At 47.8% G+C, this 21,327-nt stretch overlaps 1 protein-coding gene across 2 annotated transcripts in view; it reads right to left on the reverse strand.

The window, feature by feature from the left end:
- Positions 1–2,299: 2,299 nt before the first annotated feature.
- The window catches only part of ZSWIM9 (zinc finger SWIM-type containing 9), a 32,073-nt gene continuing 13,045 nt past the window's right edge, over positions 2,300–21,327 (reverse strand). For both annotated transcript variants that reach the window (XM_087421440.1, XM_087421439.1), the window contains one exon: positions 2,300–5,223. In XM_087421440.1, the coding sequence (XP_087277566.1) occupies positions 3,034–5,223 (2,190 nt within the window). In that variant the 3' untranslated portion in view covers positions 2,300–3,033. The remainder of the gene's footprint in view (positions 5,224–21,327) is intronic.

Below are 21,327 nucleotides of genomic sequence, written 5' to 3' on the forward strand. Positions count from 1 at the left end.
GCTCCCAGGATACAGACTCACCTCTTCCTGTACCTATAATGCCCTGCTGAGGTCACTATCCATCTCTCTGTCTCTCTTACACCGTGACCCACCTCCACTGGCCCTTCTTCAATTTATATTGTAGCCTGAGTTCTTTCCCTCCCCAGGACCCGCATCCAAGAATCTAATGATAGAAGAGTCAAGTGGAGAGGTTTTGGACATTAGTCTGAGCTGGACTGCTTTGGGTTTGCCTGGCCAGGATTCCTCCTGCCTCCTTTCTATAATGACCCTCCCTCCCCACTCTCTGCAATCCTGTACATTCTATCTGCCCTGTCAGCCTGCTACAGGAATGGGCATATGTCCAGGCTGCCTAAAAGAGCAATGATTCTCCAAGTGTGGTCTTTGAACCAGAAGCATCAGCATCATTTGGGAATTTACTAGACATGCAAATCCTCAGGCCCTGCCTTACACCTGCTCAATCAGAAACTCAGGGGATGGACACTCCCAATCTGTGTTTTAACAAGATCTCTAGGTAATCAATTTCCTGAGGTCCATTCAAGTTTGAACACATAATAAAAGACACATAAACAATAAATGCTTATTGCTAAATACCTTTGAATTGTTATGGTTGTTACACAGCATTCACTTAGTAAAGCCAATCAGCTTCTTCCTTGAGATTTGATATATGGATGCTGGTGGAGAGGTCTTTTTTTTTTTTTTTTTTGTGAGGAAGATCAGCCCTGAGCTAACATCCATGCTAATCCTCCTCTTTTTGCTGAGGAAGACTGGCTCTGAGCTAATTTCTATTGCCAATCCTCCTCCTTTTTTTCCCCAAAGCCCCAGTAGATAGTTGTATGTCATAGTTGCACATCCTTCTAGTTGCTGTATGTGGGGCGCGGCCTCAGCATGGCCGGAGAAGCAGTGCGTCAGTGCGCGCCCGGGATATGAACCCGGGCCGCCAGTAGCAGAGCGCGCGCACTTAACCGCTAAGCCACGGGGCTGGCCCTAGAGAGGTCTTTTTGTATCAAGATTTGAGGATATAAGATTGGAGCTTGAAGTGGCTATCTTTCTCAGCTAAAGAAGAAGGCCTTCTTTTGAAGGAGGCCATGATGCAAACAGCACACCCACAAGGTAGAGTTTGAGCTTCTGGACTCAGCTGTACCTGAAGCCTTTAATTTCCCAGTGACTTAAATCGCTGAACTACCTTTTACGTTAAGCTCCTTTGTTGCTACTCAAAGTGTGTTCCACATAGCAACTGCATCATCGGAGAGCTTTCTAGAATTTTAGGCCCCACTGCAGACTTGCTGATCCAACTCTGTTTTAACAAGGTGCTCAGGTGATTTGTATTCACATTAAAGTTTGAAAACCGCTGAGCTACTTTGACCTGGATTTCTGTCACCTGCAATAGATTTCAGCCCCCCTCATCAGTTGGGATAAGACCCCAACTCAAACTCCCTTAAGTCATTATAGTGTCTTTTTTTTTTTTTTTTGCTGAGGAAGATTGGCCCTGAGCTAACATCCATGCCCATCTTCCTCTATTTTGTATATGGGATGTTGCCACAGCATGGCTTGATGAGCGGAGTAGGTCCGCACCCACAATCCAAACCCGTGAACCCCAGGCTGCTGAAGCAGAGTGTGCAAACTTAACCACTATGCCACCGGGCTGGCCCCTATAATAGCTTTTATCTGACTTAGGAAGCCCCGCAGTAGGGCAGAGTCCACTAGGTTAAGCAAGGATGCAGATTTTCTCATCTCTTAGGTCTCATCCTCAGCGCTGGCTTCCTTCTCACACTCTATTAAGATGCTCGCAAGTAGGTCTAGTCCTGGCCATTTCATTCTGGGGCTTCTTCTTAGGCTTGAGAGCACCTTTATCAGAAGCCTCCTGCCCTGAGCAGACCCACTGACCAGGATTGGGTCACACACCCTTTCTTCAACCAATCTCTGACACACTGACCAAGATGGGCATGGACTAGTCACTTGAGGGTAGAATCCACGCGTGTTGGCAAGTTGCCACCATTGCATCCTGGTCCAAGTGAAGGACGACGAGGCCCGAGCTGCCAAGGAGATGGATTCATTCCTGTCCCCACCATTCCATCTAGCCCCAGCAGGCCTTGTTGAGAGAAAAAAATGGAGGAATGCTGGACCATCTCAATTTCCCTCTGGGTCTGGGCCTCCCATCCTCCCCCAGAAGCCAAGAACTCAGCACAGAAACCAAAATAATACTGTTTTATTCCAATCTTGAAGCACAGTAGTCCAGACGGTTCCCTCCCCTCGTGGAGAGCCTCCAGCCCATCCCACCAGACTCCCCAGCGCCCCCTTATTCTCCCCCCGTTATTCTGTCCTCCAGAAAGGACTAGAAGGCGAAGGGGATCTAAGCCTCCAGGCCTTAGAGAAATACCAAATCACCCCCTCTCCTTCCTTCTCTGCCCATCTCCCACACCTCTCCTTTGCTGTGTCTCCTTCCTTTCTTCCCTCTCCTCCACCAACTCCTCCTCCCCTTCCCATCACCTTCTCCTCTCCTGCCTCCCCCTGCTCGTCATCTCTCTTCTCCATTTCTGCCTCTTCTCTTGTCCTCTCTCCTCCAGTCTCCCCTGCTGTCTTCTCTCCCTCCCTCTCCTTCATTCGCCTCCTCACTTTCTCCCGTGCTTTATTCCCTTCCCCCCTTGCACTCTCGGGACTGACCAGCCTACTCCTGCCAGGCTGTCCCCATAGCCTGGTGTCCTCCCCTCCCCCAGCTTTGTCCCTTTCTTCCTTTCGCCCCAGCCTGACCCTGTCTACACCTCTCATCACACATTCCCTTTCCAGAGGAAAGCCCTCAGAATCCAGCCTGGTCACCACCGTCTTCCACAGCTGTGGCTCCAGGACCTCAGAGACCACACCGTCAGCTTCCCCTTGGACCCAGAGAGGCCAACTGCCAAGATGAGGTCCCTGGATGACCCAGGAGGTGGCTGGAGGGACTTGGGTGGCCTCCTTGGCCTCAGCCCTGTTATCTTTGGGATCGAAGAATGCCCTCCCGGCCTCACGGTGGAGGGTGGCGGGCAGGGGCCGGAAGGGTCAGGGCTCTGGGGCTCTCCCCCAGCAATCCCTGAGCAGGTCCATGTGGAATAAGGCTGCACCGGTGAGGAGGCGCGCGGCGAAGAGGTGGCGGCAGGGCAAACGTCGGGCGGCGTGGATGGAGCAGCTGCAGCGCGTCAGGGCCCCGTCCAGGAAGAAGTCCGAGGTGCCATCCTTAAGGGCAAAGCCAGCTCCTGTCCAATGGAAACCCCGGGTCCCGTGCTGCCTGGCGAAGGCCAGCTCCTCGGCCACCAAGTCCGCCAGCTCTGGCCCGCAAGCTGCTCGGAACTTGGCCAGGGGCTCCCAGTCCACCTCCTCCTCTCCGGAGGGGCAGCAAGGCCTCTTTGGTTCCCTTGGGCCTTCTCCTTCACCTCCTTCCTGCAGGCTCTCCCCCGCGGCCAGGTACACGCTCCTTGTCACTGCCCACTCTGGGTCACCCTCAAACACAGTCTCCACAGTGGTGCCGCACACAACTCCATTCCCCAGCCCTAGACACCTCCCTCCTGCGTCCCCACACTCCACTCCTTGCCCTCCTCTGCTCCTGGGGCGGCCAGACCGGGCTCCCCCTCCATCCCCATTCTCCAGGCCTGTCACCCTTGTGTCCCCCAGCTGGACTAGAACTACATCCTCGAGGTCCCTTCTTCTTTTCACCCCCAACTTCACTCCTCTCTCCTCTCTCATTTCCGGCCCTCTCTGCCTCTCATCTCTCCACTGGGACCCCCTTTGATCTCCATTCTCAGGGATCAATTCTAGGGGCTTCTCCCAATGGACTCCCCTCCAGTTTTGGAACTCCAGCCCCCTTTCCTTCTCTGCTTCCAACTGAGGCCCCTTCCAGTCTCTGGTTCTCAGTCCACTTGCCCTTTCCTCATGCAACTGGCCCCCCCTCCAGGTGCGCCCTTCAAGACCTCTGGCTTTCTCATAATCCAACAGGGTCCCCCTCCGGTCTGTGGTCTCCAGCACCCTAATCCTTCGATCCTCCAACTTGGCCATCCTCCAGGTATACCCTTCCAAACCTCTCAGCCCCTGGTCTTCCAACTGGGTCCCCCTCCAGACGTAACCTTCCAGTCCCCAGTCTTTGTCATCCTCCAATGGGGCCCCCCTCCAGTCTCTGATCTTTGGCCCGCTCAAGTGCTCCTTCTCCAACTGGGACCCTCTCGAGGCACTCCCTTCTAGCCCCCTCACCTTCTGGGTCTCCAACTGGACCCCTCTCCAATCTCGGATTTGCAATCCTCTCCCCTTCTCGCTTTCTAACCAAGCCCCTCCCCGGTCTCTGGTCTCCAGTTCTCTGACCCACTGCTTCTCCAAATGTGCTCCTCTCCAAATATTTCCTTCTTTCGGGGCCCCTCCCCAGTCGCCGCTCTCCATGCCCTTCACTCTCTCGTTCTCCACCTGGGCTCCTCTCCCCAGCTCGCCCTCCAGCCAAAGGCCCCCACCATCCGGGCCGTCGGGCGCCGCCTCCCCGACCGCGTCGGCCCACTGCATGGCCACCAGGTCGCGAAGGCACTGCGCCACGCTGCGCGAGGGGCTGAGGCGGCGCAGCAGGCGCCGGCGGTGGCCACGCACGAGGGCGCACGCGTCCAGGTCGCGGGCCGCCTCGAAGGCGCGGAAGCGCACCCACATGTCGCGGCGCGGCGCCCAGTTGCGCTCGAAGTAGTCGACAAAGGCGGCCGGGCCGTGGGCGCGCAGCTCGGCCAGCGCCTCGGCGTAGGCGGCGGGCGACGACGCACCGGCCAGGCGGCACAGGCGCGGCCACAGGCCCGGGTCCTCGCGGCCGGCGCCGCCCAGCTCCTGCGCCTTGCTGAAGAGCGTCTCGAGGCCCTGAGCGCGGCAGATCTGCACGCGCGCGCCCGGCAGGAGCTGGCGCACGGCGGGCAGCTGCGCCGCCACCTCGGGCCCGGCGGTGAGGCAGCGCACGCGGCCCTTGACGTCGGGCGCGCTCTGCAGCAGCGACGCCAGCGCGAAGCGCAGCAGGCTCGGCGTGCCCGGGCGCGCCACGCAGCAGGCGGCCTGGCGCGCGCGGCCCGCGCCGTCCACGCACAGCACCGCCAGCAGGTCCAGCGCGCCCTGCAGCCCGGGCAGCCGGTCCACCAGGAGCATGCGCGGGAAGCGCCGCAGCAGCGCCCGCGTGCGGGACGTCAGGAAGAACACGGTCTCCACCACCGCCTGGTCCTCCACGAACACCAGCTTCACCTGCAGGCGGGGGAGGGCGGCGGGGAAAGAGGTCAGAGGACGCCGAGGTCGCCCGCCTAGCTCCCGGACCTCGGTTTCCCTCTCTGGAGAAAGGAGAATCCATTCATGCATGCCTGCACGCATTGATTCTTTTGACCGGCAGGAGGCAGTGCAGGGGAATGGTTAAAAACGCGGACTCTGGAGGCGGATTGCCTGGGTTTGAGATCCCGGCACCGCCATCTAATAACTGTGTGAGTTTTGCACACCATACAGCCTCTCTGAGCCTCAGGTTACCTACTGGGAACTGGGTATTGATTCCTTCATGCGCTGAGAGTCTAGGACAAGGGTTCTCAAAGTGTGGGCCCTGGACCACCAGCATCAGCAATACCTGCTGAGACCTTGACAGAAATGTATATTCTCAGGCCCACCCCGGACCTGCTGAGTCAGAAACTCTGGAGGCGGGGCCCAGCAATCTGTTCTGACAAGCCCTCCAGGGGATTCCAACTCAGGCTCAAGTCTGAGAGCCACTGGTCTGGTAGTAAAGCACACGGATTGTGGAACCAGATTGCCCGGGGTTTGAGTCCAGGCCCCACCACGTCCTAACCTTGTGACTTAACCTCTCTGTGCCTCAGTTTCTTCCTTAACCTCCTTGTGCCCCAATTTCCCCTTCTGGGAACTGAATATTCCTTCATGCACGGAGAGTCAGGTCCGGCATAGCATCTGGAGCCAGACGGCCTGGGCTGAGACCCTGGAGTCCCCACTTCCTGGCTGTGTGGCTTCCAGCAACTTCCCTGATCTCCATCTCCTTTGTAAAATGATGATGTTGAGAGTATCTCTGTGACTGGATGGATGAAATGAATTAAAGCATTTAGAACATTGCCTGGCACAAATAATGTTACTATTATTCCACAATACTCATTCAACAAATAGTGAGTGCTCTCGAAGTGTTCATTATACTATAATTATCATCCCAGCTCAAACACCACGTCCTCATAAAGGGCTTCTCCAGCCATTCCATCTAAGCAGAGACCTCAGCTCTCTCTAGCTGCTTTGGGCCATGGCACTTACCCCCTGAAGCATGTCACATCTCTATTTGCTGATTTCCTTATTGCCTGTTTGTCCTCCCTAAGATGTAAGCCTCGCAAGGTCAGAGATATTTTTCTGCATCCCTGATTCTTTGAATGGCACCTGGCCCAGAGCAACAGCTCAATACATCCTGAATGAGTGACCGAACCAAGGTGTGAGTATGCAGTGATATCCACTAGTCACATCCCTGGAGTGGAGATCCAGGAAGGAGTCTAGTTTTGAATCCTGGCTTTGCCTCTGACTAGCTGTGGGACCCTGGGCAAGTCACTTCCCCTCACTGAGCCTCACTTTCTCTGTCTGCAAAATGGGGGTAGTAATGTCTATTTAACAGGGTCTTGGTGAGGCTAAAATGAGATCATTTGTATCCAAAGCTTGGAAGGACGACTGGTACATATCAAATCCTCGCTATTATTACTGTCTTACTTGAGCTCTCTGCAGCATTCCGTACATCGGCCCTGCCCCCTTGCTGGAACACGAGTCTCTCTTGGCTTCTCTCACCCTGAAAACTCCTGGCTTTCCTCCTTCCTCCCAGGCATCTCGTCTGCAGTCTCCTTTGCCTGCCTCTCCTCCTCTGCTCCGTGCTAAATGTTGCTGAGCTCCAGAGCCCGACCAGGCGCTCTCCTCTCCTCTTTCCTACCTCTAGGCTCTGCCAAGGTGATCTCATCCAGTCACATGGCCTTCATCATCCCGAAGCTCATAACTCCCAGTTCTGTATCTCCAGGCTCTAGACCCACCTACTTAGCTGCCTCTGCAGCAACAGGACCCCTTGGACGGCTCATGTATCCTTTGACACTAGCCCCCGGAGCCACACTTGATTCTCACTCCCCCCGACCTGCCCCTCCTCGGTCCCATCTACATCAGTGGCTCCACCATCCATTCCATAGCTCAGTTCCCAACACTCAGGGCTGAGCCTTGGCTTCTCTCTTTCTTCATTCTCCACATGCAATCCATCCCCGAGTCCTAGAAGCGACCTTCAAAATGAGTCCAGAATCTGACCACTTCTCCGCACTCCCATGGCCACCGTCCTGCTCAGAGCCACCACCGTCTCTCCCCTGGATTATTGTAACCACCTTCTCACTGGGCTCCCTGTCTCCACCTCGGCCCCCTGGTCTGTCCCCCGCACGCCTCCAGAGGGGCATTTTCAAAACTCTGATCAAATCACCCCCTCCTCTGCTTGAAAACCTTTCCCAGGACTTTCCCCCACACTTCAAGTAAAACCAAGAGTTCACACCTCGCCTTGGGCTGGGTGGTCAGGCTCTTGGACTTCATCTTCTATCCCTCTCGTCCACCTTGGCCTCAGCCACTCTGGCCTCATTATTACTGCACAAAAGCCACTTTAATAGGGCAGGGGGATGAGCAGCTATGAGCTAGGGCCCCCTCTGCCTGGCAGGCGGTCAGGGCTCCTTCCGCCAGTCCCCGTCAGAGCCGACCCGCAGCCACAGCACCGGGATTCAAATACACCGATCTCACCACAAACCGTTCTGCCATGATTCGACCTCATCCTACAAGACCAGTTAAAAAGCAATGCATAGTTCTCTCCTTTCAAGGAAAAAAAGAAAAAGGTCTAGAAGATTCCAAAGAAAACAAGGAAGTTGCTTTCCTACCCCTGAAATTATACATTCAGCATCTTATATGGTATTGGAATTCAATAAATTTAATGAAACAGCCTAGGAAGCTTACCGCTGAATTAGTTACTACACCACTGTAATTTTTTTCAACCATCATTAATTTTTACATTTATTATTACTTTATGATTTAATTTGTCTCAGCAGATGTTTCCATCTAGAACCGCTCTGTGCAATACGGTAGCCACTAGCCAGACGTAGCTATTTACATTTAAACTAAGATTTTAAAATATATAAAAGTTCAGTTCCTCGGTCACACTAGTCATAGTTCAAGTGCTCCGTAGCCACAGGAGGCTAGCAGCATAGATATACGGCATTTCCATCATCACAGAAAGTTCTATTTGACAGCGCTGGTCTAGAAACTAACATAAGGATAAAAGTTATAATAGGTATAATGGGTTAAAAAAAATTACATGTTTCGATAGTATTAGGCAAGTTCTTATCTTTCTCTCCTTGGGAGTCAAGAATAAGAGAAAAGCAAATACAGCAAAATGTATTTGCCTTAAGACTTTTCCAGAGCTGGCAAGTCCATACTTGACTAATAGGAAGCTGACTTCCGTTTTTAAAGGGACAACTCAGATTTCTGATCTTGATTCTTATCTTTTTTTGTGTGGAAATTAATACAGGAAACCTTAACTAAACTGGAGTCAGGAAGGCCTGTAGGGGGAGCTCTCATGCCCTATCACACATCGTCAGTTACACCAACAAGGAAGAGACAGCTGTTTGCATCTTGGACAGAAAGTAAAACTACTTTACTACTGAAGGAAGATTTCTGTCCCCACCTGGCAACAGCCCAGCCAATGAGAAACACTGCAGCTCAGCCAATGAGAAACGCCACAGCTCAGCCAATGAGAAATGCCCCAGCTCAGCCAATGAGAAATGCCGCAGGTCAGCCAATGAGAAATGCCCCAGCTCAGCCAGTGAGAAATGCCACAGCTCAGGCAATGAGAAATGCCCCAGCTCAGCCAGTGAGAAATGCCACAGCTCAGCCAATGAGAAACACTGTAGCTCAGCCAATGAGATGCTATTGCTGCCCTGAACTGTTACTTTCCCCCAGTGGACTTTCCTTTAGAACAGCCCCTCCCTATCCCCTCTTTTTCTCTATAATAGCAGTTCCCTTCCTTTGTTTTCTAGATTTGCCTATGGTTTGCCATAGCATGGACATCCTGAATTGCCATTTTTTTGGCAATTCTCAAATACTCATTTTGAGGCTTTTTAAGTCAATAGAGGGCACATCAGCTTGTCTTGCACAGCCGTTTGTTCATTAAATAGCACTTACTGAGCACTTTTTGTTTGCTGGGCACTGTGCTAGGCCTTGAGGAGAGAGCAGGGAGTGAGGCAGGCCCAAGTCCTGCCCTGCTGGACTGGCTGAGTCTCCATGAGCAATGGCACAACTAGTGTTGCTTTCAGCTGAGAGGCCCAATGACTGGACAGTCAAGAGTTCCTGGACCCTGGGGCCAGACTGTGGGGATCCAAACACAGGTTCTTCTACTTACTAGCTGTGTGAATTTACACACCAGCTGTGTGACGTAGGGAAAGTGTCTGAACTTCTCTGTGCCTCAGCTGTTCCCATCTGCAAAGGTGGGGAGCATAATTGCATCAACCTCGTAAAGTCACTATGAGGACTAAATGGGTTACTCTGCATGAAGCTTGTAGGACAGTGCCTGGCACGGGGTCAGTGTTTACTGAGTTTCAGCTGTTGTTATTATTATTATTACCTGAGCGTGGAGGGCATGCTAAAGAGAAAGGCTAATGGGACTGAGGTTGGTGTGGCCCTCTGATTGAGCGAGGGCCATGGCTGAGAGGGGGTTGAGATTATTTTCCTTATAATACAGATATGCAAACTGAGGCTGAAAGATTCCAGCTGTGCTGATGAAAATAATAAGAAGTTTTCACGTATTGAGGTATACGGGGAAGCCATATTTGGCCTAAAACTTGTTTTTTCGAGAGCAGCCTGACTTATGGCCCACCAAATATGCATTATAACTCTGCTTCAAACATTTTCCCAAAGCAAAGAATGCACTCTTTAAAGATAGGGATGAATGTCTCCCCGATCTCTGACACCAACACCAGTACTTCTTTGAAAATAAGCTTTTCTTCCCAGAAAACCAAGGTCAAGTTGACCTGCTATGTATGTGCTAAAGTGCGGCAAAACATCTCCTTGTGACTTTGAGAAAAAAAATTGTATTCCTGTCATGCTTGATATATGTTGTTTGTTCTGCAACAATATATAACCATGCTGTAAACCACGCTTCTCTGGAGTGCTTTCTTCCCTTGTGGAGATTGCACTTCTGTGCTAGTCCTCAGCTTGGCTCAATAAACATCACCTTATCTTCCTAATCTATAAATTGCTTATTTGCATCGACAGCATTAAAGGATTAACTCAGCAGGTCTGGGTTGTCCAAACCCTGCACACTCCAAAGAAAGGACTGGCTCTTGCCTGGCTCCTGGGAGACAGCCTCTAAGCCCTTGGCACGTCCTGCCTGATAAGAGTGTCTTAGCTGGAGGCCTCGGGCCATGCCAGATAGTCTATGCTAACAACATGATTTATAGTGGGGGTCTTGGGGCACTCATTGTCAGCTTGACCTCCAGAAGGGCTGGAGACTCAGGTCAGCTACTTAGGCAGTCAGTCATGTCTACGTGACCAAACTCTAATAAAAACCCAGATACCAAGGCTCAAGTGAGCTTCCCTGGTGGACAATACTCCATGCTTGTTGTCACAACTCGTTGCTGGGAGAATTAAGCGCTGTCTATATGACTCCACTGGGAGAGACAATTGGAAGCTCACACCTGGTCTCTCTGGACTCTGCCCCATGCACCTCTTCCCTGTGCTGATTTTAATCTGTATCCTTCCCCTGTAATAAACTGTAGCTATGAGTATAACAAATTTTCTGAGTTCTGTGAGTCCTCATTGAACCTGAGGGTGGTCTTATGGACCCTGACTATACCAGAGGAGTGACTTGCCCAAGGCTATGGTGCTAACAAGTAGCAGGGCTAGGATCCAAGTCTAGGTGATTAAGAATGGTTGGAAAAAAAGAAAAAAACAAAGAGTGAGGGAAGATGTATGGGTGACACTTAAGGGGTGCGGTGACATTTGATGAAGGTGGGGGATACGTAAATGAATGAATTTATCTACCAAATAGCCAGCTCTGGTGGTGTAGTGGTTAAGATTCGGTGCTCTCATAGCCACAGCCAGGCTTCGTCTCCCCATCAGGGAACCACACCACCCATCTGTCAGAGGGTTGTCAGACTGTGGCGGCTGCGTGTTACTATGATGCTGAAAGCCATGCCACTGGTATTTCAAACACCAGCAGGGTCAGCCATGGTGGACAGGCTTCAGCAGAGCTTCCAGACTAGACGGACTAGGAAGAAGGACCTGGCCACTCATGTCTGAAAAAATTGACCATGAAAACCCTGTGAATAGCAGCGGAGCGCTGTCTGATAGAGCACCAGAAGATGAGAGGACGGCACAAAAAGACTGCGCAGAGTTCCTTTCTACTCTACACAGAGTTGCTGGGAGTCAGAATCCCCTCAACAGGACTGACAAAAATCTACCAAATATTTACTGAGCAAATCTGATGTGCGACGTGCTGGTTCAGGCACTGAGGAGGGCCAGTAAGACACACCTAAGAGTGGGAAGAGACAGCTGGCAAACTGAAGATGAATAAATACACACCAGATGATTTCAGGTGTGTAAAGTGCTGAGGAGAAGTAACACCACTCATGAAGCAGTTCCTCTGTGCCAGGCACAGTTCCAAGGCAATGACTCTTTTAATCCTCACAACAGTCCTGTACAACAGGTACTATTATCATCATCCCCATTTTTCAGATGGGAAAACCGAGGCAAAGAGAGGTTCAGTGGCTTGCCCAGGGTCACACAGATAGTAAGCGGCAGAGCTGGAAATTTGAACCCGGGGAACTTGTCCCAGGGTCCGAGCCCCATGCCCCATGGCCTTTATAAAAGTCATGGCACAGGCCTGACTCAGAGGCTCCTGGCTTGCACAGGAGACGGAGCAGCCCAGAGAGGAGCAGATCTGAGGACCAGTGGGTGCGGGTGTCGTCTGAGACACATAAATCAGGGGCACCAGGATGCATCAAGCACAGATGGCAGATTACAGGGTATGGGCATCAGAAACCACGCCACTTAACACTGCCCATCCACGTCCCTTCCTATCTGTGAGTACACAGCCTCCTTCACGTGATCAGAACAATACTATTATCCAGCCTGCCTCAAAGAAAAAACTGAGGAAATAAAAACAACAGCTAAGTAGCTCAAACATCTAAGGCTTCCTACTTTCTGGGCACTGTTCTTTACACACACACACATCTGACCCTCACCCAGCAACCCTATGAATTAGTATCTATTATTATCTTCATTCTACAGACAAACAAATTAAGGCTCAGAGAAGATAAGTAACTTGTTGACAACAAGAATATACACAAAGCTTTTAGTGGATAGTAACATAAATAAAATCAAATTTCTAGCAGTTACTCTATCACCTGGAAAATGGCTAGTCTGAAATAAAAATAGGCTTTGTGGCATAGAGAAGATTCCCTTTAGGAGTGATGAAAGGATAGAAAGGCTGAGAGGCCTTCTCACCCCAAACAAGATGACTATGAGGCCCCAGACAATCGGTTTTTGGCAATGAACAACGGGATTCAAAGCTGACTGCTAACGGCCTACGGAGGAGATGCTCAGGCGAGGCATCCACTGGTCCCTTTGAATTCACTGTTCCTCTTGTTGTGACAGAGGGCCAGGGAAAAGTTCTGGAGTCTTTAAAACTCCCAGAAAGGACAGAGAGAAGTCAAGATGGTGGTGTAAGCAGACTCTGAACTCACCTCCTCCCCTGGACACAGCCAATTGACAACTACTCGTGGAAAAATTACCCCTGAGATAGAACTGAAAACTGGATAAGAGGAACTCCTGCAACAAAGGACAACCCTAATTGAGGTGGAAGAGGCAGAAACTCCCTTCTGGAGAGGAAAAACGCCACCTTCACAAGCTGCCAGCTTCACAGCCGCCCGGGAGCAGCCCACAGGTACGCAGCCTCCCTGGAGGCGCGGGGCGCTGAGCCTGGGAGCGCCACTGCTGGGGGCATTTTGTGGACCAGCACAATCAAGACGAGTGGCATAATACCTGACTTTGGCTGCTACTAAAACATTGGGGGGAACCCCCAGAAAAGCTGGTTCACAAAGAAATTAAAACCAGCTCTTAAAGGGTCCACGTGCAAACTCACCCGTTTCAGAAAGCAACCTAAAATCACCAGAAAGAAAGGTGCACAGTGCTTTGGTGAAAAGAGACTCACCTGATAGGCCCTGAGTGCATCTCGGTGAGAGGTGAGACCTCTCCAGGGACTGGGACATTGGCAGCAGCCATTTTTGTGGCCTGGTGTGGGTGTGCTGACACAGATGCCATTGGAGTTGTCCCTGGGGCCTGCTAGCCCAGGTCTGCCCCACCCACTAGAGCACTGATTTAATCCAGCTCAGCCAGGGCAGGCAGCCCACCCTAGAGACTGGCCCACCCAACAACAAGCCCTCAGGCAACTTGTGGGCCTGCATAGATTGGTGACTGGATTCTCTGCAGCCTGGCAACTGAGCCCACTTCAGAGGGGCAGGGCGTGCACAAGGAGTGGGTGGAGAGTGTGGGGCAGTGGTGGAGTGTGTGGGGCTCCTGCCGTGGAGAGACTGGGTCCACTTCAGGAGGTAGGGGCGCTCACACGGGGCAGGACTGTGTTGACTGTGTGTGGACCTGTGGGTGGCAGGGCTTGTCAGCTGCAGAAGACTTGTGCGTCTCAAAGACCCACATGGGGGTTTGCCCCACCTTCCAAAGCCTGAAACAATTGGGTGCTCCTGTGCCTGAGGCCAGCCCCACCCAGCTTCAATCCTCAGAGAGCTGACAAGAGACCTAAAGGCTGGAGGCTTATAGCAATTGTAAGCCCCTGAGCCTAACAACCTGCCACACTGGGGGCCTACTCACTTAAAAGAAATACTGCAACACAAAGGTGGTATTAGAACTTGCAGCCAACTGTGCTGGGGCTCCCCACACCTGATAAAGAGACTGAAGGGCCCACAACAACTATAAGCAGCTGAGCATTACAACAGCTGGCCAGGAGCATAACTCAGCCTCCCTGGGCGCCTACAGGGAGAGCAAATAGGCCACAACAGAAGGGCACACATAGCCCACGTAGGAGTCGCCCCTAGAACATTGAGAACTGAGGGAAGCACACGGCAGGCCTCCTAAGCCATCACTTGTATACGGTAACCTATCCAAGAGCAGGAGACGTAGCTGACCTACCTAATATGTAGTCACAAGCACAGGGAAAGAGGCAAAATGAGGAGGCAAAGGAATACATTCCAAGTAAGGAAACAGGACAAAACCCCAGAAAAGGAACTAAGTGAAACAGAAATGAGCAACCTACCCAACAGAGAGTTCAAACAAAGAGTGTTAAGGATGCTCACTGATCTGGGGAGAAGAATAGATGAACTCAGTGAGAATGTCAACAAAGAAATGGAAGATATAAAAAAGAACCAATCAAATGAAGAATACAATACCAGAAATGAAAAATTGACTAGAGGGACTTAAAAGCAGAGTAGAGGATACAGAAGAACGGATCTGTGAGCTGGACGAAAGACTAGAAGAAATTACCCAAGCTGAAAAGGTAAAAAAGAAAAGAATTTAAAAGAGTGAGGACAGTCTAAGGGACCTCTGGGACAACATCAAGCACACTAACATCCGTGTTATAGGTGTCCCGGAAGGAGAAGAGTAAGACAAAGGGGCAGAGAATCTATTTCAAGAAATAATAGATGAAAACTTTCCTAACCTAAGGAAGGAAACAGACATCCAGGTACAGGAAGTACAGAGAGCCCCAAACAAGATAAATCCAAAGAGGCCCACACCAAGACACATCATAATCAAAATGTCCAGAATTAAAGATAAAGAGAGAATCCTAAGCCGCAAGAGAAAGACAAGTTACATACAAAGGAAACTCCATAAGGCTATCAGCTGACCTCTCAGCAGAAACCTTACAGGCTAGAAGAGATTGGCACAATATATTTAAAGTGCTAAAAGGAAAAAACTTACAGCCAAGAATACTCTACCCAGCAAGGTTATCATTCAAAATGGAAGGAGAGAGCAAAAATTTCCCAGACAAGCAAAAATTAAAGGAGTTTGTTACGAAGAAACCAGTGCTACAAGAAATGTTAAAGGGACTTATTTAAGGGGAAAAGGGAAGACCACAAATAGGAAAAATTATCTATTTCCATGATAAGAGGGTAATAGATACAAATGCACAAAAAAGAGGTTAGATATGATATGAAAAACATAAAATGAGAGACGAGGGGAGTTAAAGAGTAGAGCTTTCAGACAGAGGTCAAACTAAAGAGACCATTAATTCTGTATAGAAGGAGAAAGGAACAGAGAAGGACTACTAAAACACTGAGAAAAAAAAAAGTTAAAAAATGGCAGTAAGTACATACTTATCAATAGCTACTTTAAACGTCAATGGACTAAATGCTCCAATTAAAAGGCATTGAGTGGCTGATTGGATAAAACAACAAGACCCATATATATGCTGCATACAAGAGAGACACTTGAGACTAAAGACACTCACAAAATGAAAGTGAAGGGATGGAAAAAGATACTCTATGCAAATGACAATGAAAAGAAAGCTGGGGTAGCAGTACTCATATGAGACAAAATAGACTTTAAAATAAAAACGGTAAAAAGAGACAAGGGCATTACATAATGATCAAGGGAACAAACCAACAAGAGGATATAACACTTGTAAATATCTACGCACCCAATGTAGGTGCACCTAAATATATAAAGCAATTATTAACAGACATAAAAAGAGAAATAGACAGTAACACAATAATAGTAGGGGACTTTAACACTCCACTTACACCAACGGATAGATCATCCAAACAGAAGATCAATAAGGAAACATTGGCCTTAAACGACACACTAGAACAGATGGACCTAGTAAATATATACAGAGCATTCCATCCAAAAACCGAAGAATACACGTGCTTTTCAAATGAACATGGAACATTCTCCAGGACTGATCACATGTTAGGCCACAAAACAAGTCTCCATAAATTTAAGAAGATTGAAATAATACCAAGCATCTTTTCTGACACAACAGTGTGAAACTAGGTATCAACTATAGGAAGAAAATCAGAAAAGCCACAAATACGTGGAGATTAAACAAAATGCTACCGAACAACGACTGGGTCAACGAAGAAATCAAAGAAGAAATCAAAAAATACCTGGAGACAAATGAAAATGAAAATACGACATGCCAGAATTTATGGGATACAGCAAAAGCGGTTCTAAGAGGGAAGTTTATAGCAATACAGGCCTATCTCAACAAACAAGAAATATCTCAATCTAACAATGCACCTAAAGGAAATGGAAAAAGAAGAACAAACAAAGCCCAAAATCAGTAGAAGAAGGGAAATAATAAAAATCAGAGCACAAATAAATGAAATAGAGACTAAAAAAACACTAGAAAAAATTAATAAAACCAAGAGCTGGTTCTTTGAGAAGATCAACAAAATTGACAAACCTTTAGCTAGACTCACCAAGAAAAAAAGAGAGAAGGCACAAACAAGTAAAATCAGAAATGAAAGAGGAGAAATTATGATGGACACCTCAGAAATACAAAAGATTATAAGAGAATACTATGAAAAGCTATATGCCAACCAATTCGACAATCTGGAAGAAATGGATAAATTCTTAGAATCATACAACCTTCCAAAACTGGATCAAGAAGAAGTAGAGAATTTGAATAGACCAATCACCAGTAAGGAGATCGAAACAGTAATCACAAACCTCCAGGACCAGATGGCTTCCCTGGTGAATTCTACCAAACATTCAAAGAAGACTTAATACCTATCCTTTTCAAACTCTTCCAAAAAATTGAGGAAGGGGAGGAAGCTCCCTAACTCATTCTATGAAGCCGACATTACCCTGATACCAAAACCAGACAAGGACAACACAAAAAAAGAAAATTATAGGCCAATATCACTGATGAACGTCGATGAAAAAATCCTCAACAAAATACTAGCAAATCGCATACAACAATACATTAAAAAGATTATACACCATGATCAAGTGGGATTTATTCCAGGTATGCAGGGATGGTTCAACATTCGCAAATCAATCAACGTAATGCACCACATTAATAAAATGAAGAATAAAAATCACATGATCATCTCAATAGATGCAGAGAAAGCATCTGACAAGATACAGCATTCATTTATGATAAAAACTCTGAATAAAATGAGGATAAAAGGAAAGTACCTCAACATAATAAAGGCCATATATGACAAACCCACAGCTAATATCATCCTCAATGGGGAAAACTGAAAGCTATCCCTCTAAGAACAGGAACCAGACAAGGATGCCCACTGTCACCACTCCTATTTAACATAGTACTGGAAGTCCTAGCCAGAGCAATCAGGCAAGAAAAAGAAATAAAAGGGATCCAAATTGGAAAGGAAGAAGTGAAACTGTCACTATTTGCAGATGACATGATTTTATATATAGAAAACTCTAAAGAATCCACCAGAAAACTTTTAGATGTAATAAACGAATATGGTAAAGTTGCAGGATACAAAATCAACATAAAAAAATCAGTTGCATTTCTATACACTAACAACGAAGTAGCAGAAAGAGAAATTAAGAATACCATTCCATTTACAATTGCAACAAAAAGAATATAATACCTAGGAATAAACTTAACCAAAGAGGTGAAAGATCTGTACACCAAAAAATATAAAACATTGCTGAAAGAAATTGAAGAAGACACAAAGAAATGGAAAGATATTCCGTGCTCTTGGATTGGAAGAATTAACATAGTTAAGATGTCCATACTTCCTAAAGCAATCTATAGATTCAATGCAATCCCGATCAAAGTTCCAACAACATTTTTCACAGAAATAGAACAAAGAATCCTAAAATTTATATGGAACAAGAAAAGACCACGAATTGCTAAAGGAATCCTGAGAAAAAAGAACAAAGCTGGAGGTATCACACTCCCTGATTTCAAAATATACTACAAAGCTATAGTAACCAAAACAGCATGGTACTGGCACAAAAACAGACACACAGATCAATGGAATAGAATCGAAAGCCCTGAAATAAACCCACACATCTATGGACAGCTAATCTTCGACAAAGGAGCCAAGAACATACAATGGGGAAAAGAAAGTCTCTTCAACAAATGGTGTTGGGAAAACTGGACAGCCATATGCAAAAAAATGAAAGTAGACCCTTACCTTACACCATATACAAAAATTAACTCCAAATGGATTAAACACTTGAATGTAAGACCTGAAACTTCTAGAAGAAAACATAGGCTGTACACTCTTTGACATTGGTCTTAGCAACATATTTTCAAGCAACATGTCTGACCGAGCAAGAGAAATAACAGAAAAAATAAACAAATGGGACTACATCAAACTAAAAAGCTTCTGCACAGTAAAGGAAACCATCAACAAAACGAAAAGACAACCTAACAATTGGGAGAAGATATTTGAAAACCACACATCTGATAAGGGCTTAATCTCCAAAATATATAAAGAACTCATGCATCTCAACAACAAAAAACTACCAACCAAATTAAAAAATGGGCAAAAGACCTGAACAGACATTTCTCCAAAGAAGATATACAGATGGCTAACAGACACATGAAAAGATGTTCAAAATCATTAACTATCAGGGAAATGCAAATCAAAACTACAATGAGATATCACCTCATGCCCGTCAGAATGGCTATAATTAACAAGACAGGAAACAACAAGTGTTGGAGAGGATGTGGAGAGAAGGGAACTCTCATACACTGCTGGTGGGAGTGCAAACTGGTGCAGCCACTATGGAAAACAGTATGGAGATTCCTCAAAAAATCAAGGATAGAACTACCATATGATCCAGCTATTCCACTGCTGGGTATTTATCCAAAGAACTTGAAAACACCAATTTGTAAAGATACATGCACCCCTGTGTTCCTTGCAGCGTTATTCACAATAGCCAAGTCTTGGAAGCAACCTAAGTGCCCATCAAGGGACGAATGGATAAAGAAGATGTGGTATATATACACAATGGAATACTACTCAGCCATAAGAAACGATGAAATCCAGCCATTTGTGACAACATGGATGGACACTTCGGGTATTATGCAAAGTCAGAGGGAGAAGGTCAAATACCGTAAGATTTCCTTCATTAAGTAGTAGATAATAACAACAATAAACAAACACATAGAGACAGAGATTGGATTGGTGGTTACCAGAGGGGAAGGGGGAAGGGTCGAGGGCGACAGGGATAGTTCGGCACATGTGTGTGGTGATGGGTTGTAATTAGTATTTTGGTGGTGAACATGATGTAATCTATGCAGAAATAGAAGTATAATGATGTACACCTGAAATTTATGCAATGTTATAAACCAATGTTACTGCAACAAACAAAAAATTAAAAAAAAAAAAAAAGCCTGAGACTGAGCTGTGAGAGGCCTGTGTGAGCTCAGAGCAGGAGACACAGGGGAAACAGGAGCCCAGGATTCGGGCCGGGTGTGGGGAGACGCTTGGGGAAACAGCCCTCTCTAAGCCTGTGGTCCTCTTCTGCTGTGTGCCAGGTAATCGCGGCTCCCCTGTCCCGGGCACGTGGCAGGACTGCACCTCTCTGCCCCCTGCAGTTACGCAGGCTCATGTGACTCGCTTTGTCCGATGACATGTGACTGCAAGTGACCTAACCTGGTGTGTCACTCGTGGGCAGAAGCCTTAACAGTCCTTCCTGACAGGTAGGGCCATGATGTCTGGCTGCATCCCCCACGTTCTTGGGTCCCTGAGTGACACAGATGAGCGGTACTTCCTCCAACAACTCGTGGTGGGCGTGACGCTCGAGCACCACGTCAACTGCCATGAGGTTAGTCACTGTGATTCGAGGGCTGGTTGTCACTGCAGCAAATCCCAAGCCATCCTGACTGACACAGTCTTAAGACACTCTCTCACTCACCGCCTAATGTTTCTTTTCTAGAGACAAACAGATCAGTGTAGCACATTGGGACTACTGTCTGTTTTCATCTTTTCTGTTTTTAAAATTTTTTTTGTTGAGGAAGATTGGCCCTGAGCTAACATCCATGCCCATCTTCCTCTATTTTGTATGTGGGACACTGCCACAGCATGGCTGGTGAGTGGTGTAGGTCCACGCCTGAGATCTGAACCTGCGAACCCGGGCCACTGAAGCAGAGCACATGGAACTCTAACCACTTGGCCACAGTGCCAGTCCTCATCTTCTCTCTCTCTCTCTTTTTTTTTTTGTGAGGAAGATCAGCCCTGAGCTAACATCCATGCTAATCCTCCTCTTTTTGCTGAGGAAGACCGGCCCTGAGCTAACATCTATTGCCAATCCTCCTCCTTTTGTTTTTTTTCCCCCAAAGCCCCAGTAGATAGCTGTATGTCATAGTTGCACGTCCTTCTAGTTGCTGTATGTGGGACGCGGCCTCAGCATGGCCGGAGAAGCCGTGCGTTGGTGCGCGCCCAGGATCCAAACCCAGGCTGCCAGCAGAGGAGCGCGCGCGCACTTAACTGCTAAGCCACAGGGCTGGCCCCTCATCTTCTCTTTTACAATGAATTATTTGAATGTGCAAAAATCCACAGCATCCAAAAGTCAAATAACATGAAGCTACACAGCACAATGTTTTCTTCCCACCTCTATATTCTACCCGCTCCATTCCATTAGCTATTCCTATGTTCATCCACTTTTCTTGGTATTCTAGAGTTTCTTGATGTGAATACAAGGAATTACACCTATAGAGTCTTTTCTCCATTTTATACATAAAACAGCACATTATGTACACTGTTTTGCATCTCGCTTTTTTTTTTTTAACTTAAAAATATATGTGGGGGCCAGCCTTGTGGTGTAGCAGTTAAGTTCATGCACTTTGCTTCGGCGACCCAGTTTTGGCAGGTTCAGATCCCAAGGGCAGACCTACACACTGCTCATCAAGTCATGCTGTGGCGGTGTCCCATATACAAAGTAGAGCAAGACTGGCACAGATGTTAGCTCAGGACCAATTTTCCTCACCAAAAAAAAAAAAAAAAGATGAGAGATCTGTTCAGATCAGTTCCTAGAATTGTTCTCATTCTTGTTCAAAGCTGCATAGTATTCCACAGATAGATTCCACAAGTTATGCAACTGTTACCCACTGGTGGAATTTTGGTTGTTTCCAATCTTTTGCTTTCACGAGCCACAATGATTAACCCTGTGCATAAGTCGTTCCATTCCAACTACGTCTGCAGGATAAATTCGCAGCAGTGGGAGAGAGGGTCAAAGGGTGAGTGCTCTGGACATTTTGATAGATAATGCCAAATCGTACTCCGTTGAGATTGTGCCAGTTTGTCATTTAGTATTCTT

This window comes from Ceratotherium simum, chromosome 33 (assembly GCF_057802395.1).
Source record: "Ceratotherium simum simum isolate JZ-2026a chromosome 33, ASM5780239v1, whole genome shotgun sequence".
In the NCBI taxonomy this organism is placed as follows: Eukaryota; Metazoa; Chordata; class Mammalia; order Perissodactyla; family Rhinocerotidae; genus Ceratotherium; species Ceratotherium simum.